This window comes from Pleurodeles waltl, chromosome 5 (assembly GCF_031143425.1).
Source record: "Pleurodeles waltl isolate 20211129_DDA chromosome 5, aPleWal1.hap1.20221129, whole genome shotgun sequence".
Taxonomy (NCBI): Eukaryota; Metazoa; Chordata; class Amphibia; order Caudata; family Salamandridae; genus Pleurodeles; species Pleurodeles waltl.
In genome coordinates, this window is record NC_090444.1 from 688,683,970 (window position 1) to 688,701,155 (window position 17,186).

A 17,186-nucleotide genomic window follows, 5' to 3' on the forward strand; every position below is an offset into this window, starting at 1 on the left:
GCTGCAACGATGACCAGCTGCAAGGATCTGCTTTCATCCTCAGCTGCATGGATCCTGCATCACGGGTGGTGGAGGTAAGCCCTTGCCTCCCCACGCAGGACAGTGCCCCAGTGCACTGCATCTCTTGCAGGTGCCACGGTTTGTTTGCATCTCCTCCAAGGGATCTTCAGGCAACGTGTCGCTCCAGTCCCCAGCACTCCCTCCTTCAACACACAGCCCTGCGCGTGGTTTTCCTGCGCCGTGGGATCCCTTTCTGTAGTGCTGCGTGGGCTCCTTCTGTGACTTCTATGTCCCTGTCCTATCTGTGCTGACTTTGCTCATGTGGGCTCTCTGTATCTCTGAGGGTCCCCTCTGACTCCCGCTCCTGGGTTGAGTCTTGCTGGTCCCTAAAAACTCCACTTATTCACTAACTGTGAATTGGCCTTTGCCAAGGCTTGTTGGTGGAATTCCTGCACCTACATCTATCTGCAATCTTCGCTCCAGCATGGGACATATTCTGCATCCATCAGGAACTCTTCCCCTGCTCCAGGGCTGACCTGTTCTTCCTCACCGTCTACCAACTCCTGCAACTACAGTTGGGTGGGTAGTAGCTCCTACCCCTCCTGGACTCCACTGACACTTCTGGACTTGAGCCCCTCTCTCCACAGGTCTTCTTCTCCAGGAATCCACCGCTGGTTTCTTCCGGTCTTGTCTGGGTGTCTTCTTTTCTTCTTTTCCGTCCTTTTGGGTGGTTTGCGGAAATTCCAGTGTTTTACTCCTGTGTTCCTGGTCACTGGGGGGGGCACTGTTAATTAGCTCTGTGGTTTCCTAGTACGCCCAGCTCCCCTCTACACATTCCGCTTACCTAGGTGGGAGTCCTCTGTTCGCATCCCATTTTGTTTTAGTATATGGTTTGGGCTCCCCCTAGGGTCACTATTGCATATCGGTATGTGCACTGTTTTCTAACCTTTTCTATGTCTATTACTGTTTACTAGTGTATATATTTAGTGTATTACTTACCTCCTATTGGAGGGTTGCCCTTCTAGTATCTTGTAGTATAGTGTTCCAAAAATAAAGTACCTTTATTGTTGCACAACTGAGTATTTTCTTTCATGTCTGTAAGTGCTGTGTGACTGCAGTGGTATTGCATGAGCTTTGCAGGTCTCCTAGATAAGCCTTAACTGCTCATCCCATTTACCTCTAGAGAGCCTGCCTTCTGGCTACCCTTTACTAATTGGGGAAGCTTGGACCTGGTGTAAGGTGTAAGTACCATAGGTACCCACCACACACCAGGCCAGCTTCCTACATTGGCGGTGCAGTGGTGGGATAAGCACTCGCAATTGCCTTACCACTCTGTCACTTGGTACTTTCCACATGAAAGACCACTTACTAGCTAGGGGTCTACACTTATATTTAGTAAAGGGGAACAGTCTCTTTGGTGTGGGTAAGAGAAGGGTTTAAGCGTAGCCCTTGCTCTAAACTTCTCTAAGAGAGACTAGAAGTTAGGACGGTTAGGCACACCCTACACCACTATAACACAAACATGTTCTCAGGACAGGGCACATTGCAGTCTATGGACTTTCCTTATGAGAGCCTCACTCTTCAAGAATTGAGGGAGAGGTGAAAAGAAAGGAGCCTGAAAACAGGGAGGAACCCTAAAAAGAGTCTGCTCCTAGACCTTCTCTAGGATGACCAGGACCATGCTGGTGACCAGGAGGAGAGAGAGGAGGATATAGACTCTAGCAGCCCACATGCATTCATTGCACCTACAGACTACCTCAGGGCAATCCTCAGCAGAGGAGACATTGCAGCACTCATCCTCTTCTTCTCCATGGCCTTCGACTCTATCTCCCACCACATGCTTATCTTTAGACTACGTCACATGGGAATACAAGTACCAGCACTAAATGGCTAACCTAATTCCTCACAGGACCTGGAGAACAAGACTGCAACCATACACCTTGAAACCCAAACCCAAGATATGTGTATGTATGTGTGTGTATATGTGTATATATATATATATATATACATATATATATATATATATATATATGAGACCTCTAGCTGCATGTGATTAGTGGCGTTGATTGCCTCCGAGTCTGACGGCGTCCACACCAGAAATGACATCATGGTTCCTATATAGGCACCACCGAGGTACGCTGACATCTCTTCTTTACTTGTCAGCCAGCACTGATCCAAGAGAAGAGCTAATCCTCAGTCACTTTTTGACTGGCCTATTTTGACTTTGTTGAACTTCTTTTGAGGTATTACCTCCTGGTGTGTTGAAATGTTGTCACATAAGACGGGCTTTAAGCCCTGCAGATCTTATCATCGGGCGATGTCTGTTGCAGAGTCCGAAGGCATCGTCGTCCCACTCAAAGTCCACAGGCGATCGGGTAAGTCAAGGTGCAAGAATGCAACGAGGGATGCATCGAGGGAGCGTGGTTATTCTAGGCCTTGTTCTTCAGAGCCTGGTCCTGGGCAGACTCCACACCTCCCTGAGTTTCTGGGGGTGGGGTGGGGTGGAGCGACCCCTGCTCAATTAAATAATGTGTTTTTGGGCAGTCTGACCCTGTTGGCGCGCCTTCACAATCCGTTGCACTAGGCATAGTGGTTTTGATGACAGTGGCCCTGAGGTACCACACCTGGCTGAGGACTTTTGGCTTTTCGAGGGATGTCCAAGCTTCCCTTATGGACATGCCCTTCGGTGGCACCTGCCTGTTCAGAGGCATTGCAGATTCAGTGTTCGAGCACTTCAAGCATTCTCGGGCTACGGGCAGGTCTGTGCGCTTTGTGGCGGCCTCCCGTCTACCCCTCAGTCTGCCTTTCGCTCCTTTTTTGGCTTCAGAAGGGGCTTCCAACTGCACCACTTTTCATCCAGCCACCATGCCGCATATGCTGCCAAGCCTCTGCGTGGACGAGGGCGCAGGACCACCAACCTCATGGGTCAGGTGGCCAGTGATCTGGGCACCCAGCTGTTGGCAGGATTCGCCACCACATACCCCACTGGCAGTCCATTACCTTGGCCAGGTGGGTTTTACAGATCGTCCGAAGGGGCTACTCCCTCCCCTTTGACACTATCCATCCCTCCTTGCCACCATCCCAAGACCAGCTGACGGAGGATCATCTGTCCCTCCTTTGCAAAGAAGTTGCGGCTCTCTTGGCTAAAGAAGCCATAGAGAGGATTCTGGGTCCAAATGTTTCAGCCTCTGTCCTGGATTTCGGGGAGACTGGTGCTGAGACTGTTGGGACTCGTGGCCTCCTATATCCTGCTATTGACAAATGCCAGATGGCATACCAGGGCTCTGTCGTGGGACCTTAAGTTCCAGTGGGTGCACCATCAGGGGAATCTCTCAGACATGGTCCAGATCTTGGAGGGAATGGCGAAAGATCTGCAGTGGCGGTTAACGAACCGCGATTGGCTCAGAGGCAGATCCCTCTCTCTTCCCCAGTCAGATCTGACAGTAGTGACCGATGCGTCACTCCTGGGATGGGGCAGCCATTCTGGGAGGGATGGATATCAGAGGCATCTGGTCTCTGGCGGAAGCTGCACTCCACATCAACATTCTGTCGCTCTGAGTGATCCAACTAACATTGAAAGTGTTTATGCCCTCCCTCAAGGGAAGGCTGGTGCAGGTATTCACGGACAGCACCACTGCCATATGTGGTATTGCAACAAACAGGGTGGGGTGGGGTCTTGGACCCTTTGTTAAGAGGCTCTATGCCCTGGACATGCTGGAACAGCAGGACATCTATCTGGTGGGTCAGCATCTAACAGGCTCTCAGAACACCAGAGCAGACAAACTTAGCCAAAATGCCTAGTGAGTCACCAATGGCATCTCCACTCGGCCGAGAACGCACAAAGTGAGCAGTTTTGCACACTGGAGTTTCCAAGGCAGCTCTCACTTGGAGGCGCTTTTCATCTTGAATAGCATTCAGGCCTCCTGTACGCCTTTCCACCCATACTACTCCTGTCGAGAGTTCTCAAGAAGGTCAGGAATGACTGGGCTGAATTAATCCTTGGGGCTTCGGACTGGGCACGGAGAGTCTGGTATCCTGAGCTGCTGAGCATGTCCAGCGATCCTTCGATCAGACTGCCCCTTTTCACCTGAACCTGTCTACGGTCTGCCTTCTTGCGTGGAGATTGAGTGGCAGCAGTTGACAGCTTTTGACATTCCTCTTGAAGGCTGTAACATCATCTTAGCAGCCAGGCGTCCCTCTACCAAATCTCCTGTTGTAAGAAATTTGTAGCATCGTGCACAGACAAGTCTGTTGATTCCCCTTTCTGGCCCTTTCTCTGAGGTTTTACTTTTCATTCTCTCCCTTGCCCAACAGGGCAATGCTCTGGGCACTCTTAAGGGCTAATTATCTGCCATTTCTGCTTTCTTGTGGTTGCCTGATCAACCATCCTTGTTTAAGTCTATTATTGTACATAGGTTCCTCAAAGGTCTTACTCATCTTTCGCCTTCTCTATTCCTTATGCCCCAGTGGGATCCTAATTTGGTTGTGACTTTTTTGACGTGTTCTCCATTTGAGCCTCTTCTCAACTGTCCCCACAGGCTTCTCGCAGTGAAAACAGCCTTCCTCATGGGAATTACATCGGCCTGCAGAGTGAGTGAGCGGTAGGCTTTATTAAACCACCCTACCTCTCTATCTACTCAGAGAAAGTGGTGCTTCACCTTTTCGTGTAGGCCAACCTATCACCCTTCCTACTTTTTATGCTCCCCCAAATCTTTCTAAGGAAGTGGAGAGACCTAAAAAGAGCATTGGCATTCTACCTTGATCATTCAAGAGTACCCAGTGGACAGCCAACTCTTTGTGGCATATGTGAGTCAAAGAAATGTCGGGCGGTGCAGAAGCGAGCCATCTCCGCTTGGATCGTGCTTTGCATCAAGATCTGCTACGCATTGGCCAAAAACTCAGCCCCCTGAGGGCTTGTGAGCGCATTCTATTAGAGCTAAAGCTGCTACCACTGCATTAGCACATGGAGTTCCGATCCTGGACATTTGTCAGGCAGCAACATGAGCATCTCTGCACACATTTACCGAACACTACTGCCTGAACAGTCAGGTCTGTAGAGATGGACACTTTTCCAGTTCAGTCCTGCAGGACTTTCTTGGTACAAATTTCGCAGACTCACCTCTGAAGATTGTTTTGCTTGGGTATCTAGTCACAGGGAAAAAATCTGAGGCTAAAAGTCTCTCAGATGGACAAGTTACCTTCAGTAGCACCTCATCTGGTAGAGAATATATCTAGCTGCAAATTCCTTTCTGAACCGCCCATTCCCCCAACCCCCCCCCCCGCTCTGCGAATGAGGGGCAGGAACTTACCTTTCAGGGACCTAGTATGACACACCAGTAGTCAGTGTTCTTTATGGCTCCACACTTCTGTTGTGGAAAGTGTGAAAATAAATTGACGCCTACATAGGAACTGCAACTTCATTTGATGCGCGAATGACATCGATGACGGATGCAGTGACGATCAATGCCACCTACCGGTGCGCAGGGGTGCTGCTGATAAAAAATCTTTTGGATCCAGTCTGACTCCTGGGGAGACTTCACAAGCACGGAATCTGAAACTAAATATAGGGGGTCATTACAACCCTGGCGGTCTTTTACCACCAGGGCTTTTTTGACGGGTCACCGCCAACAGGCTGACGGTGCTTCCTGGGGAATTACGACCGCGGCGGAAGCGCTGCGGTCGCACCGCTGGGACCAGTGGTTTCCCGCAACTTTAGTCCTGGCGGTTGTAATCCCCCAGGGCAGCGCTGCTTGCAGCACTGCCCAGGGGATTACGAGTCCCCCTCCCGCCAGCCTTTTCATGGCAGTTCATGGCCCCCTGCCACAGCCCCATGCAGCTTTTCACTGTCTGCTTTGCAGACAGTGCAAAGCACGACGGGTGCAACTGCACCCGTCGCACATCTGCAACACCGCCGGCTCCATTTGGAGACGGCTCCCTTGTTGTGGCCAAGATCCCTGCTGGGCCGGCGGGGTTCTCAAAATAGACCCCGCGGGAGTGTGGATGCATTGGCGGCCGCCTGGCGATTCAACCTTGGTGGGCGGCCTCTGCTTCTCAGCTTCTCAAACTGCATGACCAGCATGGCATACTGGATGAAAGAGAACTGCCTGAATCTCAAGTCAAACAAGACAAAAGTACTAATCTTGGGGAACAAGATTTCACCCTGGGATTCCTCGTGGTGGCCTACAAGACTACGACTCAAACCTATACCATCAGATCACACCAGAAACGTAGGACTCTTCCTGGATAACAAACTCATCATGGCATTGCAGATCAATGCAGTCACCTGCTCATGTTTCTATATGGTACAAATGCTGCGTAAGAACAATTGGCTACCCCAGACGTACCATCACATAAGCCCTCACTACAAACAGACAAGACTATGGCAACACACCCTATGCCATAATCGCAACCCACCTCATACACAGACTCCAGACCATTCTGAACTCTGCAGCCAGACTCATCCTCAACCTCCCTCGCAGCTCCCACATTTCACCTCACCTCAGGGAGCTCCAGTGGCTCTCCATCCTGAAAATGCCAGTTCGAGCTTTTTGCTCACACATTCAAGGCTCTTCACAATATAGGACCTGCCTACTTCAACCACTGCCTAGAGGTCTACCAGACCATTAGACAACTGTGCTCAGCGTCCCTCACATTCACATGCACTCAGCGCATCCACCGAAGCAGAGCCGGACATCGTTCATTTTCATACATCGCTGCCATGACCTGGAAAGACCTCCTCGCAACACATCAGAACCTCCTCTTCGCTTCTCACATTCCTCGAGAAGCTGAAGACCTGGCTTTTCCACTCACTCCATAGTACATTGAAGACACAATAGGGTATAGGCGTGGCCTACTCACCTGCTCAGCGCCTGGATAGCCGCACTGGTGACAAGTCTGCTTATCAAATATACTTTATTATTATTATATAATATGTGTGAATTTGTATATATATATATATATGTGTGTGTGTGTGTGTGGGTGTATATATAACTGTGTGTGTGTGTGTGTGTGTGTGTGTGTGTGTGTGTGTGCATATGTGTATAATTTTAGTTTATTCAGTCATATTGTCCAATACCTTGCATCTGTATATTCCCACTTGTATGTCTACTACAACAACAGTCGTGGTTTAACCTAATATTTTATTAGAAAACAGCTTGCTTCCTTACTACTCTAACTCATAAAATAACATAAATCCAGTTTCGTGCCTGTGAATATCTGCAAACATAAATATTTGTAGAAGTCCATAAAGAGTTGAAGGTCAAAACTGAGTGATTGTATTGTACATTGACTTGTATTTCAAATAAATGTATGAATTTCATTGTCTTGAACTGATGAAGGTTAATTTTTATATTATGAAATTAAACGAGGTTCCAATGGATAAACCAAAAAGAGAAGAAACAGCCAACAAGTGTTTCTCCCCTTTCTGGCACGCAGGCATGTGGCTTTCTCAAGGCTGATATAGCATGCAAAAAGTTAAGGAAATCATACAGTATTCAGAAAGGGACAACCAAGTGTTTGCATGGTCAGCCATATCCAGAGTAGGGCACCCATATATAAATTCAAACAAAAAAACTATGACTATCGACAGTCCCAACCCAATCTAAGGAACTTTCAATTTGTAAGTAAGCAAAGGTATATTGTGTACAGCAAAATGATCAAATGTATTTTACATATATTCCAGTCATTGCCATATAGCAGTACAGTTGTTATGGTACGAGATTACAAGGCATAATACAATAGTAAAATGCTACATAATGAATTTATTTTATATATATATATATATATAGAGAGAGAGAGAGAGAGAGAGAGAGAGAGAGAGAGAGAGAGACACACACACATGTACAACAGGTTTTATAGCTGGAGTACAATGAATGTGCATGTCAAATCAGAGTTCAGTATCAAAAACATGAATTGTGTCAATACATGATTTGAAGAGTAGCAACAATACATACAAAATTAGTGTTTTGCAACTTTGCCATGATACTATTTTATTTTATTTTTAAATAAAAATTCAAACCTGTAGTTATAGCTTTTACAACCTCTCTGAAATGTAGAGCTACATTTATCCTCAGAGGTCTGTCTGTCTCGCACAATAGGCACGATTTTGTAGACTTGAGGCCCACTGTAACCAAAATCATGTGAAGATCTGCAATCTGTGCCAGTTTCTCAACTGATGGTTTCGATAAGAAGCAAGCTCATTTACATTCCAGTGGTTCCAGAACCTGACAGTCACCTCCAAAGGTGCCCCATTAATAAGCCTTATGGCAGTTATTGTATGGCATTAAGCCACTTGTCTTTCGATCATCGTAACTGATCTGAAATAAATAGAGTAGTTAAAGGGAGCCTCTTCAAGGAATGTGTAGCAAAAAGATAATATGAAGGCCTTGAATTTCTTTAAAATCAAAGTTGTTGTTAGAGTATATCGTAATAATTGCTCCTTAAGATGATGCTGCCATTTTACAATTGTTTTTTTCTTTGCAGAGAGGTTGGAGGGCGTCTTCTCACCGTAGAGACTAGGCTCCCAAACAATTTGTCAGAATTTGAAGGTGACTTTTCATTGGATGGGTTGCGACTGTGGAAGACTGCATTCTCAGTTATGACCCAAAATCATAGACCAGTAACACCCACACGGAACTGCCAGACTACTTCAGTGCAGAGTAAAGGTAATGATTCTAAAAGTGTGGATGATAAAAAATTAGTGATCATGCCCTGTAGAAGTGCTCCAACCCGTCAGCGGACTCAAGTATGGCTTCAGGCCAAAGAAGAATTTGAGCGCTCTCACCGACCCCACAAAAGCAAATTGGTGAAGTGTGCAAGTGAGAAACTTCGCTCTGAGGTTTTGCATGATGGAGACTCTGTGGCACCTTCAAAAGGCATGAGTGATTCATATTCAAAGCCAGCCAGCCTTCCAAAACACACAATTGAAAATGGGGACATCCCTCGGATCATAGAGCATGAATTATCCTCATGCACTAGAGGCTCCCATCAAACTCCTAGCAAATGCAGAGCAGCCCCAGACACACAGCCTACAATTGAGCCTAGTGGTGAGGCTAAGGATGAATATTATGAAAACTGTAGTTCACCAGAGTCTCCAATCTTGCCAAGTTGGCAGAATGTCTCCTCCTCAGAGACTGAACAATGTAACCTGGATTATGATCACATAAGACAGCATGATCTGACTACAACACCAGTGAAAGAGTTTTGCCCTGTAGTTCTGGAGAGTGTTGAGAACCATAATGAGGATGACGCAAAAGAAACTTTTCTGTCTGTGGATCAACTTAACGAAGGTAGTGGGAAATCTGGATCCATTTGTCTGCACAGTACACCTGTTGTACAAAGACGTCGTCGAAAATCAAGTTCTGAGACACTGTGCTGTACCCCAGTATCTGCAGGTAATGATATACAACATTTAAATTATAACACGAATCTGTGTACATTATTGAATATGTTTATATGTGCCCATAATTGCCTTCCATGACACATTAAGGGTCTCTCTCAGGTGACAAATGTAGTGTCATCAGTCGTCTTTAATTTTTCAGTGAAGATTGTGCGGCTAAAATGATTCCCCTTTCTTCTTCTCCTTACCCACACCCTTTCCCCCCACACCTGTTCAGAACATGGTGGCAGAATTGTAGGTTTACCAAAGAGGCCATGGTTTCCTGTTGCTGTATTTACTGAAAGAGGTTTGGGATTTTTTATACACTGTTATTTTTTTCAATGTTATTTTGATCTGCCTGAGCGGTGCTTGTTACCAATATTCAGATTTGTACATTTCAGATCCCCATTTTTCAGACTTGTCTCCTTTTGAAAGCCATTTGTGTTTGCAGAGTTAAGATCGTGGTTAGGTAGAGGGAAACCTTGACATCTAAAAGGATGGTTGCTTCATGTTACATTGTCTATGTGATCTAGATAACAGATGTCTATTTTGTGTGGTCATGTGAGCATGGCCTAAAGCTTAGAATAGCTAAAGGGCTTACTCATGCTATCAGCTGGTAGTATGTTGACTAGTGCAGTGTGATTTATAAGTACCAGTTGACAGCGAAAAGTGAGATTCCTGCTCAGATTTTACTTTTTATTGATTTAGTGAGGATTATTGTTGAGTGTTGGCTATAGCCAAGAGGCTTCTCAAGCTGCATAGTCTACACTTCATCTTTCCTAGCCTTTGCTTCAGCAGTGCCGTCTGAAATTTCATTTTGAGACAAACCTGATTAAGTAACTTCAGATCAGCACTATCATCCCCTTCAACATCTTACAAAATCAAGGCAGATCTTCAAAGCTCAAAAAGATTGACACCGAAAGATTCAAGGGATAGTAAGTCTTTGAGGTATTGGGTAAAGAGGATTACTGTTGTTACGGAGCTTCAGCAATGGATGCCAAGCCTTCTTTAAAACTTTTCTCATGACATAGAAAGACTTTATAGAGTTGTATTGGCTTTGAGGATTAAGGTTAGCTAATCAAAGCACACAATCACGTTTCTGTTCTGCTTTTAAAAGTTAAGCATTATTAGAAAGGGTTTCCCTACCATTTGAAGAACTCTTTGACAAAGCTTTCTACACCAACCAACAAGAGGGGAAAAAGGACGTCGGTACTCAGAGCGTTTTATTGTTTCCATAAAACGGAACTCATAGACACAGTAGTGACAAAATGTCTGTTCTTCTTGCCTTAATCAGTTCATTTTTTTAAATAGAGGTGTTCAACACCCTTCATTTCTGACCTGTATTTTCCAAGCTTTGAAATAAGAGGCTATACTTGTTAAAGGAACGCATAAAGGCCATGGGGCTCACCGTGCTCTGGAGGGAATTTCTCCTTTACATGGGTTTATAGATTATTTCTCTCATTTTGAAATTGATAATTTTTATTCAGACGAAGAAAAGGTGATTATTGGTATGTTCTTGACTTAAGGATTCAAGTTTTGTTGTCACAAGCAGACCAGGTTGCAGAACATTTCAGAGGTTAAAAGGCCAAACACCATTCCTAGGTAGATTACTTTCATTTATACTAACTTAAGCTCCAGACCTGTGGGCCCTGGCAGCAAGAATAATGTTGGATTTGCAGAACACCTGGTTGTATTGTTGTTTCTACTGCTTATCAGGGGAGGTTGGGACTGGGATGGTTCAAACGTTATTGACTCCCTATGTTGGGCAGTGTTCGGTTCTATTTACAGGGCGTGGAAGTACACAGGTTGCAAGGAGGCCTCTTGGAGATTTCAGGGCTGGACATTGGCAGGCACGGGGATGCTTGTGGTTGTGTGGGGGGTGGCTTTTTTGGCACATGGCAGAACATAAAAGATTGCTTACGTAGAATGTCAGGGGATTTAAAAAGTATTCTACATGTTACAGAGTACACTCTTTCCTTCGGAGACACAAAGTCCAGATAGCCTGATTACAGGAATCACATTTGATGGATGGAGAGTCCCAGAAATTGGGAAAGAAATGAAAGGGACAACTCTTCTCTGCATCATACTCATCATATGCGAGGGGTGTAGCCATTTTGGTGGCACCCGGGGCCCTCCTTTAGACATACTTACAGTGAAACAGATGTGGAAGGGCATTATCTCCTTTCTCAAGGTACACTGGATGGAGCACCACTTACAATCCTGAATACATACATGCTTAACATCAATGAACGGTCCTTCTATGATAACATGTTAGATTTGTTAGAGACTGGTGTGGGGTCTCCCATTACATCGGTGGGAGACTTCAATTGTGTTATGGATGAGGAAAGGGATCGTCACCCCCGCGCAGGGTACTAAGCACCTAATGGTGGGGTCCCTCACCACGGTCATGCATAATTTGGGACTCTGGGACAGTTGGAGGGAACTGCACTTAGAAGGCTGAGAGTACACTTGCCACTTGAAAACACATAAAGCTTACAGTCGTCTGGATTGCCTTCTGTTGGGGGGCTAGATCACTCACAAGTGGAAGCAGTGACACACCTACAGCGATTCCTCTCAGATCATGCTCCTGTGCTTCTTAGACTGCGTTGGGGGGGCTGCGAGTGGAGGGGTTCGGTACTGGCATATGCCTCCTGACCCCTTAACTGATACGGCCTGTCAGGAATTGTTGGCTATCTCTGTGACCGAATACCTGGAGGTGAATTAGGGTACTATGAATACTAGGGCAGTCGAGTGGGAGGCACTGAAGGCAGTCGTCTAAGGGAAATGTATGGGGAAATGTATGGGGACTGTATGTGGAGTTCGTCTGCAGTTGGAAGCTGAGCTTAAGACTCTAGAAGGGCACTTGGCAGACATGCAAAAACTGGAGTCACACCCTGCTAATGTGCATAGGGATCATCTCTGACTGCATAGAGAGATTCACAGGAGTTGGGGGAGTGCTTGATAAATTGATCCTCAAGACCTAGCATCAGAGATTACATAAAAGGGAGTTAAATAGGGCAGGCTGTTGGCATGGATACTTGGGCGGGATGTCGATCCCCCTCCCATATGGCATCTCTGGAACGCTGCGGGTGTTTTAGTCACCACATTCTGGCTGTTTTAGTGGATCATTTGCATGCTGTTTATCGGGCTGGCCCGGTGGGCCCTGAAGGGGCATTAAATTACTTTATCCAGTGGTGAAGCTTCCTCAGTTGGGGGCCTGAATATGTGCAGAAATTGATTGAGATATATCTTTGGAGGAGGTAGGGGTCGCTATAAAGATTCTGAACAGGTCTTAGGCTCCAGGTGGGGATGGTTTTCCAGCCAAGTTTTATCAATTGTACTCTGCTGTACTCTAAGAGAAGTGATTAGTAGTTCTTCTTGAGGCTGAGGAGAAGGGTGTATTGCAGAAAACTATGTGTCAGGGTATTATCTGTCTTATGCTTAAGCTTGAGGGGGGAACCCAATGATTCCCTCTTAAGACTCCTCTGTCCGTATTCGAGTGGGCGGTAGTCTGACGGAATTTGTAAATGTCCTCCGTCTCAAGGTCAGTGCCCACATATCACTTCTGTTTCCTTTGGGGAGGGACTCTGCGATTGGTTTGTGGATCAGCTACTGGAAGTCTATCTTTGTTAGGTACTGGAGTGGTTCCGATATTTAGGTATCTGGGTCAACCACACCAAAGCGGCTCATAGGCGCCTCAGTGTGTAGATAAGGTGGGTAGGTCGTACCACAGAGGCCGCATTCACAAATAGTGACGATAGCCCTTCGGCCAGCATTTATCCCATGATGCACCTGCCTTAATATAGGAGGATTTCTCGCCAAGGCGACGTTTTTTTGCATACCTGTTCATGTAAGTTTTTCTTTTGTTTTTTTGAGTAGCTAAAGTTTTTCTTTTCGGTCCTGATGGAACGCCATTGATCCTGAGTGATGCCTGAGGCGTGAAACATGTCGACCTTATCGGTAGGGCTGTAGTTAATGTCCTCTGCCCTGTATGTGTTCTGTTAGAGTAAAGGAAAATTACTTCCCAGACACTCTTCTTGTTTTTAACCTTAACCGAGATCCACCATTCACAATAAACTGATTGTAGGGTGGCTCCCGAGCCAATTTTTGTTTTTCTAGCTCTCATCAAGTGGGTCTGAATGTTTTCCTACTATTTTTGATGGCACACACTCCATAAAGATCTCCGGCATAGAGCCCCTTTCAGGGGCCCGTTGGGCATTGCAGCGCCAGCCCAACAAGGAGCAAACCCGAGGATGAAGCATGACATCCAATGGATGTGTGAGGGTTTAGCTTCTAAAGCTAGAAGTACCCTTTATCTTTGCTTTACCTGTTAATTAGGAACCGTGTGCTCACTTACTTGCATATCAATTGTTTAGAGCAGAGGTTTTCAAACTTTTTTTAGGCTGAGCCCCCCATGTAAACCTTTTTTGGATGTCGAAGCCCCCCCACACCCACACCACCGCGCCCCCACTACCCGACAACAAAAAAAGCTGGAAGCTGGTGCCCTGCATCAACAACAGCAATTCACATCCACAGAGTCCAGGTCGTATATGGAAAATAATATTAAATAACGTAAGAGTTCATAGTAAACTGAAGTCTTTGCAGTGCCTGACAGATGTTTATTACAAAGTTCAAATGAAAAGTCACCAAGAAAAATTACAATCCTGCTTTATTTTTCACATAAAACACAAAATTTGGTATGGATTAATAAAAACACTAACTATATCTGTCAGACAGACTTGTCACCAATAGTTGCTGACTCATAAATTCTATTTAGGCAATTGGATCAGTAAGATTATTGAACATAAGAAACATCAGAGGATGGTGATCAGAAGGGCAAGACTTGCATCAGGGTTTTAATAAACCAGTTTGTAAATTCTCTGTTTCATAGAGACAACAGCAAAGAAACCTGAATGCTCATAATTTTTTTAATATATTTTTTGCATTTCTACATAGCGCAAACACGAACCAAAGGTATTGGGGCGCTTTACAGGAGCACCTTTTACATTACACAAAGACACATTCATTTTTTGTAAGCACAGGGAGATTAAGTGATTTGCTCAGACTCACAGGCTGTTGAGCTGATGCTGAGAACTGAGCCTGGTTCCCGAGCTCCAAAGTTGGCAGCTCTAGTTGTTATGCCACTACCAGACAAGGTATCAGGAATAGAAAAGCATGCTTTTTGACACAAGTTAAACATCTGTGATTATGTGAAGTACGGCCAGGTGTCACCAGTAGGAGGCTATCCACAATTTGTCAGGAAGCACTGGGGGACACCTACATCAGACACATACATGATTGAAGTGATTCAGTTTGATATTTTTGTAAACATAATTGTCTTATAAGAAAGATCACCTTCCCTAAATTAACAAACAGCTACACAGAAAAGCATTTATATCTGCCCTGCGGTAGAAGTGATGACAGATGGCATATTTCATAACATTTGTTATATCAGGCAGTGACATTAATCATGGTCAAATTAATTCCCCCTAAGTAGGGACATGTTAAGGATTTTAGGGGCCCTGGGCCAAACATATTTTGGAGGCCCCTCCTCGGAACAGATTTTGAATAAATTAAAAGAAAAGGCTATATTATCTGTTTAAGAATTATACAAGCTCATCAGGAGGAGACTCACTCCAGAACAGAGATGGCTCTATCGGGGGGCCCCCTGAAGGGCTGGGGCCCAGGGTCACAGCCCACTTTGCCCACGACTTTAGGGCCCATATTTATACTTTTTTACAATTGTATTTTGTAAGTTTGTGCCAGTTTTGCATCACAGAATGACGCAAATGTGGTGCTAAAAAGTATAAATATGGGCCCTAAAGTCTCTGTCCCTAAGTCACGGGTAAATCAACCGTTTTTCCCAACGATCGCAGGATGTTGATCAGATGCTGGGATTCGACCTTGCTTCTTCAGAGAGTCAGCCACTGTGGCAGTAACTTCTCCTCGTCGAAACATTTAGTGAGATGAAAAGGAAAGGAAAAAGACTATTGAAAAAAGAAGAAAAAAAAAAAACACTCTTCACGCTTGCCTGCCAGTGAATGGTATCTTCAGGAATGCAGCCCGTTTAAATTCTTGCAGTGAAAGTCAGTAGCGGTGAGGTTACAAACCAGGATAAGCTCGGAGAGGAAGGCTTCAGCAGCATGGCAAAGGCCAGCAACCAGATGTGAGGCAACCACGAGTTAAAAGGCAGCAGCAAAGTGAAAGTATTTTGCAGATTTATGCCTGCAAAATGTGTGGCAACATTGAATGGTGAAATGACAGGGAGGAGTGCCCCCCACCCAAGTTGATGCTCAGTTCCCCCCCCCCCCCCCCCCCCTTGAAGACCTGTGGTTTAGGGAGATTGTACAGTGGACCTGTCCTAACCCTCCCTCTCCCTCATATATTGATATAGTTTCTCCTGCATTGTCTGTATCTAGTCCAGAATTAATTGTTTCCACTGACTTTGCAGCTTTTTTCTTGACTGGAAAGTCTGTTGGTTTCCTTGATTAGTGCCATGTGCTGCAGCAGAGTGGGGATTAGCGATTCCGAATATCAAATTATACTATTATGCAGCACTTCTACAGCACATCACGAGGTGGCTAACTGAGACGGATACGTGGAAGAAGACAATGTTCTGGGGCATGCTTGGTGTGGGCACACTAGCTCAACTCTTGATGATGGGCGGGGGGAGTTGATCGGAAAATCCGGTCCTGCATCTGGTCATAACTAAAGCGGCTCTCTGGGAACAGGTGGTGAAGAGGGTGCTTCGTCTGGCTGCCTTTCAGAGGGAATTGCGAATTTGAGATCTTGCCCCATTTCGGGCTATAGAGGATAATATGTCTATAGAGCAGTAGAGAGTGGGGGACTGTCCGGTGGTAGGCGATCTGTATCCTGGGGAGCTTTTCACCTCATTTCAGGAGGCTCAGGAAACATGTGAAAAATAGGCCGAGGTCACTTTGTACACTATGCTAAACTGGAAAGTGTGGCGAGTGAGGAGTGGTGTAACTTCCCGGCCCACTGAGGGCATCAGAGGTGCTGGGAGGCCTTGTTCGATGGGAAGATGGTCGGCATTTGATTACCCTGTAGTTTATGGCCCTCAAGTGGGACATGTCCACAAAACCCTGTGGAAGCGGGAGCTGGAGGGTCCAATTTCTGACATTGACTGGTCATGAGTCTTCAAATTGGTGCATACTGTCTCTTGCAATAGCAGGTTTAAGCTATTACATTTAAGTTTTCTGCATCGCACTTATGTGACTCATTACAAATTAAACAGAATGAATCCCTCTAAGAGAGCTAGATGTAAGCAATGTGGTGATGAGGATGCCACTTTCCTACACCTGACTTGGCTCTGTGCTGGGATCCAACAGTTTTGGAGGGAGGTGGTCTCCAGGATAGAGGAGGTCACTGGGTTGGTACTTACTCTGTCTCCGACAGCTTGCCTTTTTGGAGTGGTGGCCCGGCCTGAAGGATGGAAGATCCCCTATAAACTCACACAGCTCACCCTTTTGTCGGCCAAACTTAGAGTGACCATAGGGTGCTTAATATCTAGGAGACTGCTGGTTGACCACTGGCTTTTGTGATCTCCTGGAGTGGAGGGCAGGAGAGGAACAGCATATGCACCTGCCACGCACAGAGGACAGGGCAGTGGAGGAGATACTGGCATGGGGACAATTCCTCAATTAATTTAATGATGAAGATGTCTCGGCTTCTTATGTTAGCACTGATTTTAAAGGATGACTTATCTCACCACCCTGTTTTTTCATGACTAATGCGACAACCAACTGTGTTCATGAAAAGTTTGTGGCACTGGTATTGGGTTATATGATTT

General features: G+C 45.7%; 1 protein-coding gene across 4 annotated transcripts in view; it reads left to right on the forward strand.

Moving 5' to 3' along the window:
* The window catches only part of REV3L (REV3 like, DNA directed polymerase zeta catalytic subunit), a 948,974-nt gene that overhangs the window by 571,662 nt on the left and 360,126 nt on the right, over window positions 1–17,186 (forward strand). For all 4 annotated transcript variants that reach the window (XM_069234598.1, XM_069234599.1, XM_069234600.1 and 1 more), the window contains exon 14: window positions 8,482–9,392. In XM_069234598.1, coding sequence (XP_069090699.1) covers window positions 8,482–9,392 — 911 coding nt within the window. The remainder of the gene's footprint in view (window positions 1–8,481; window positions 9,393–17,186) is intronic.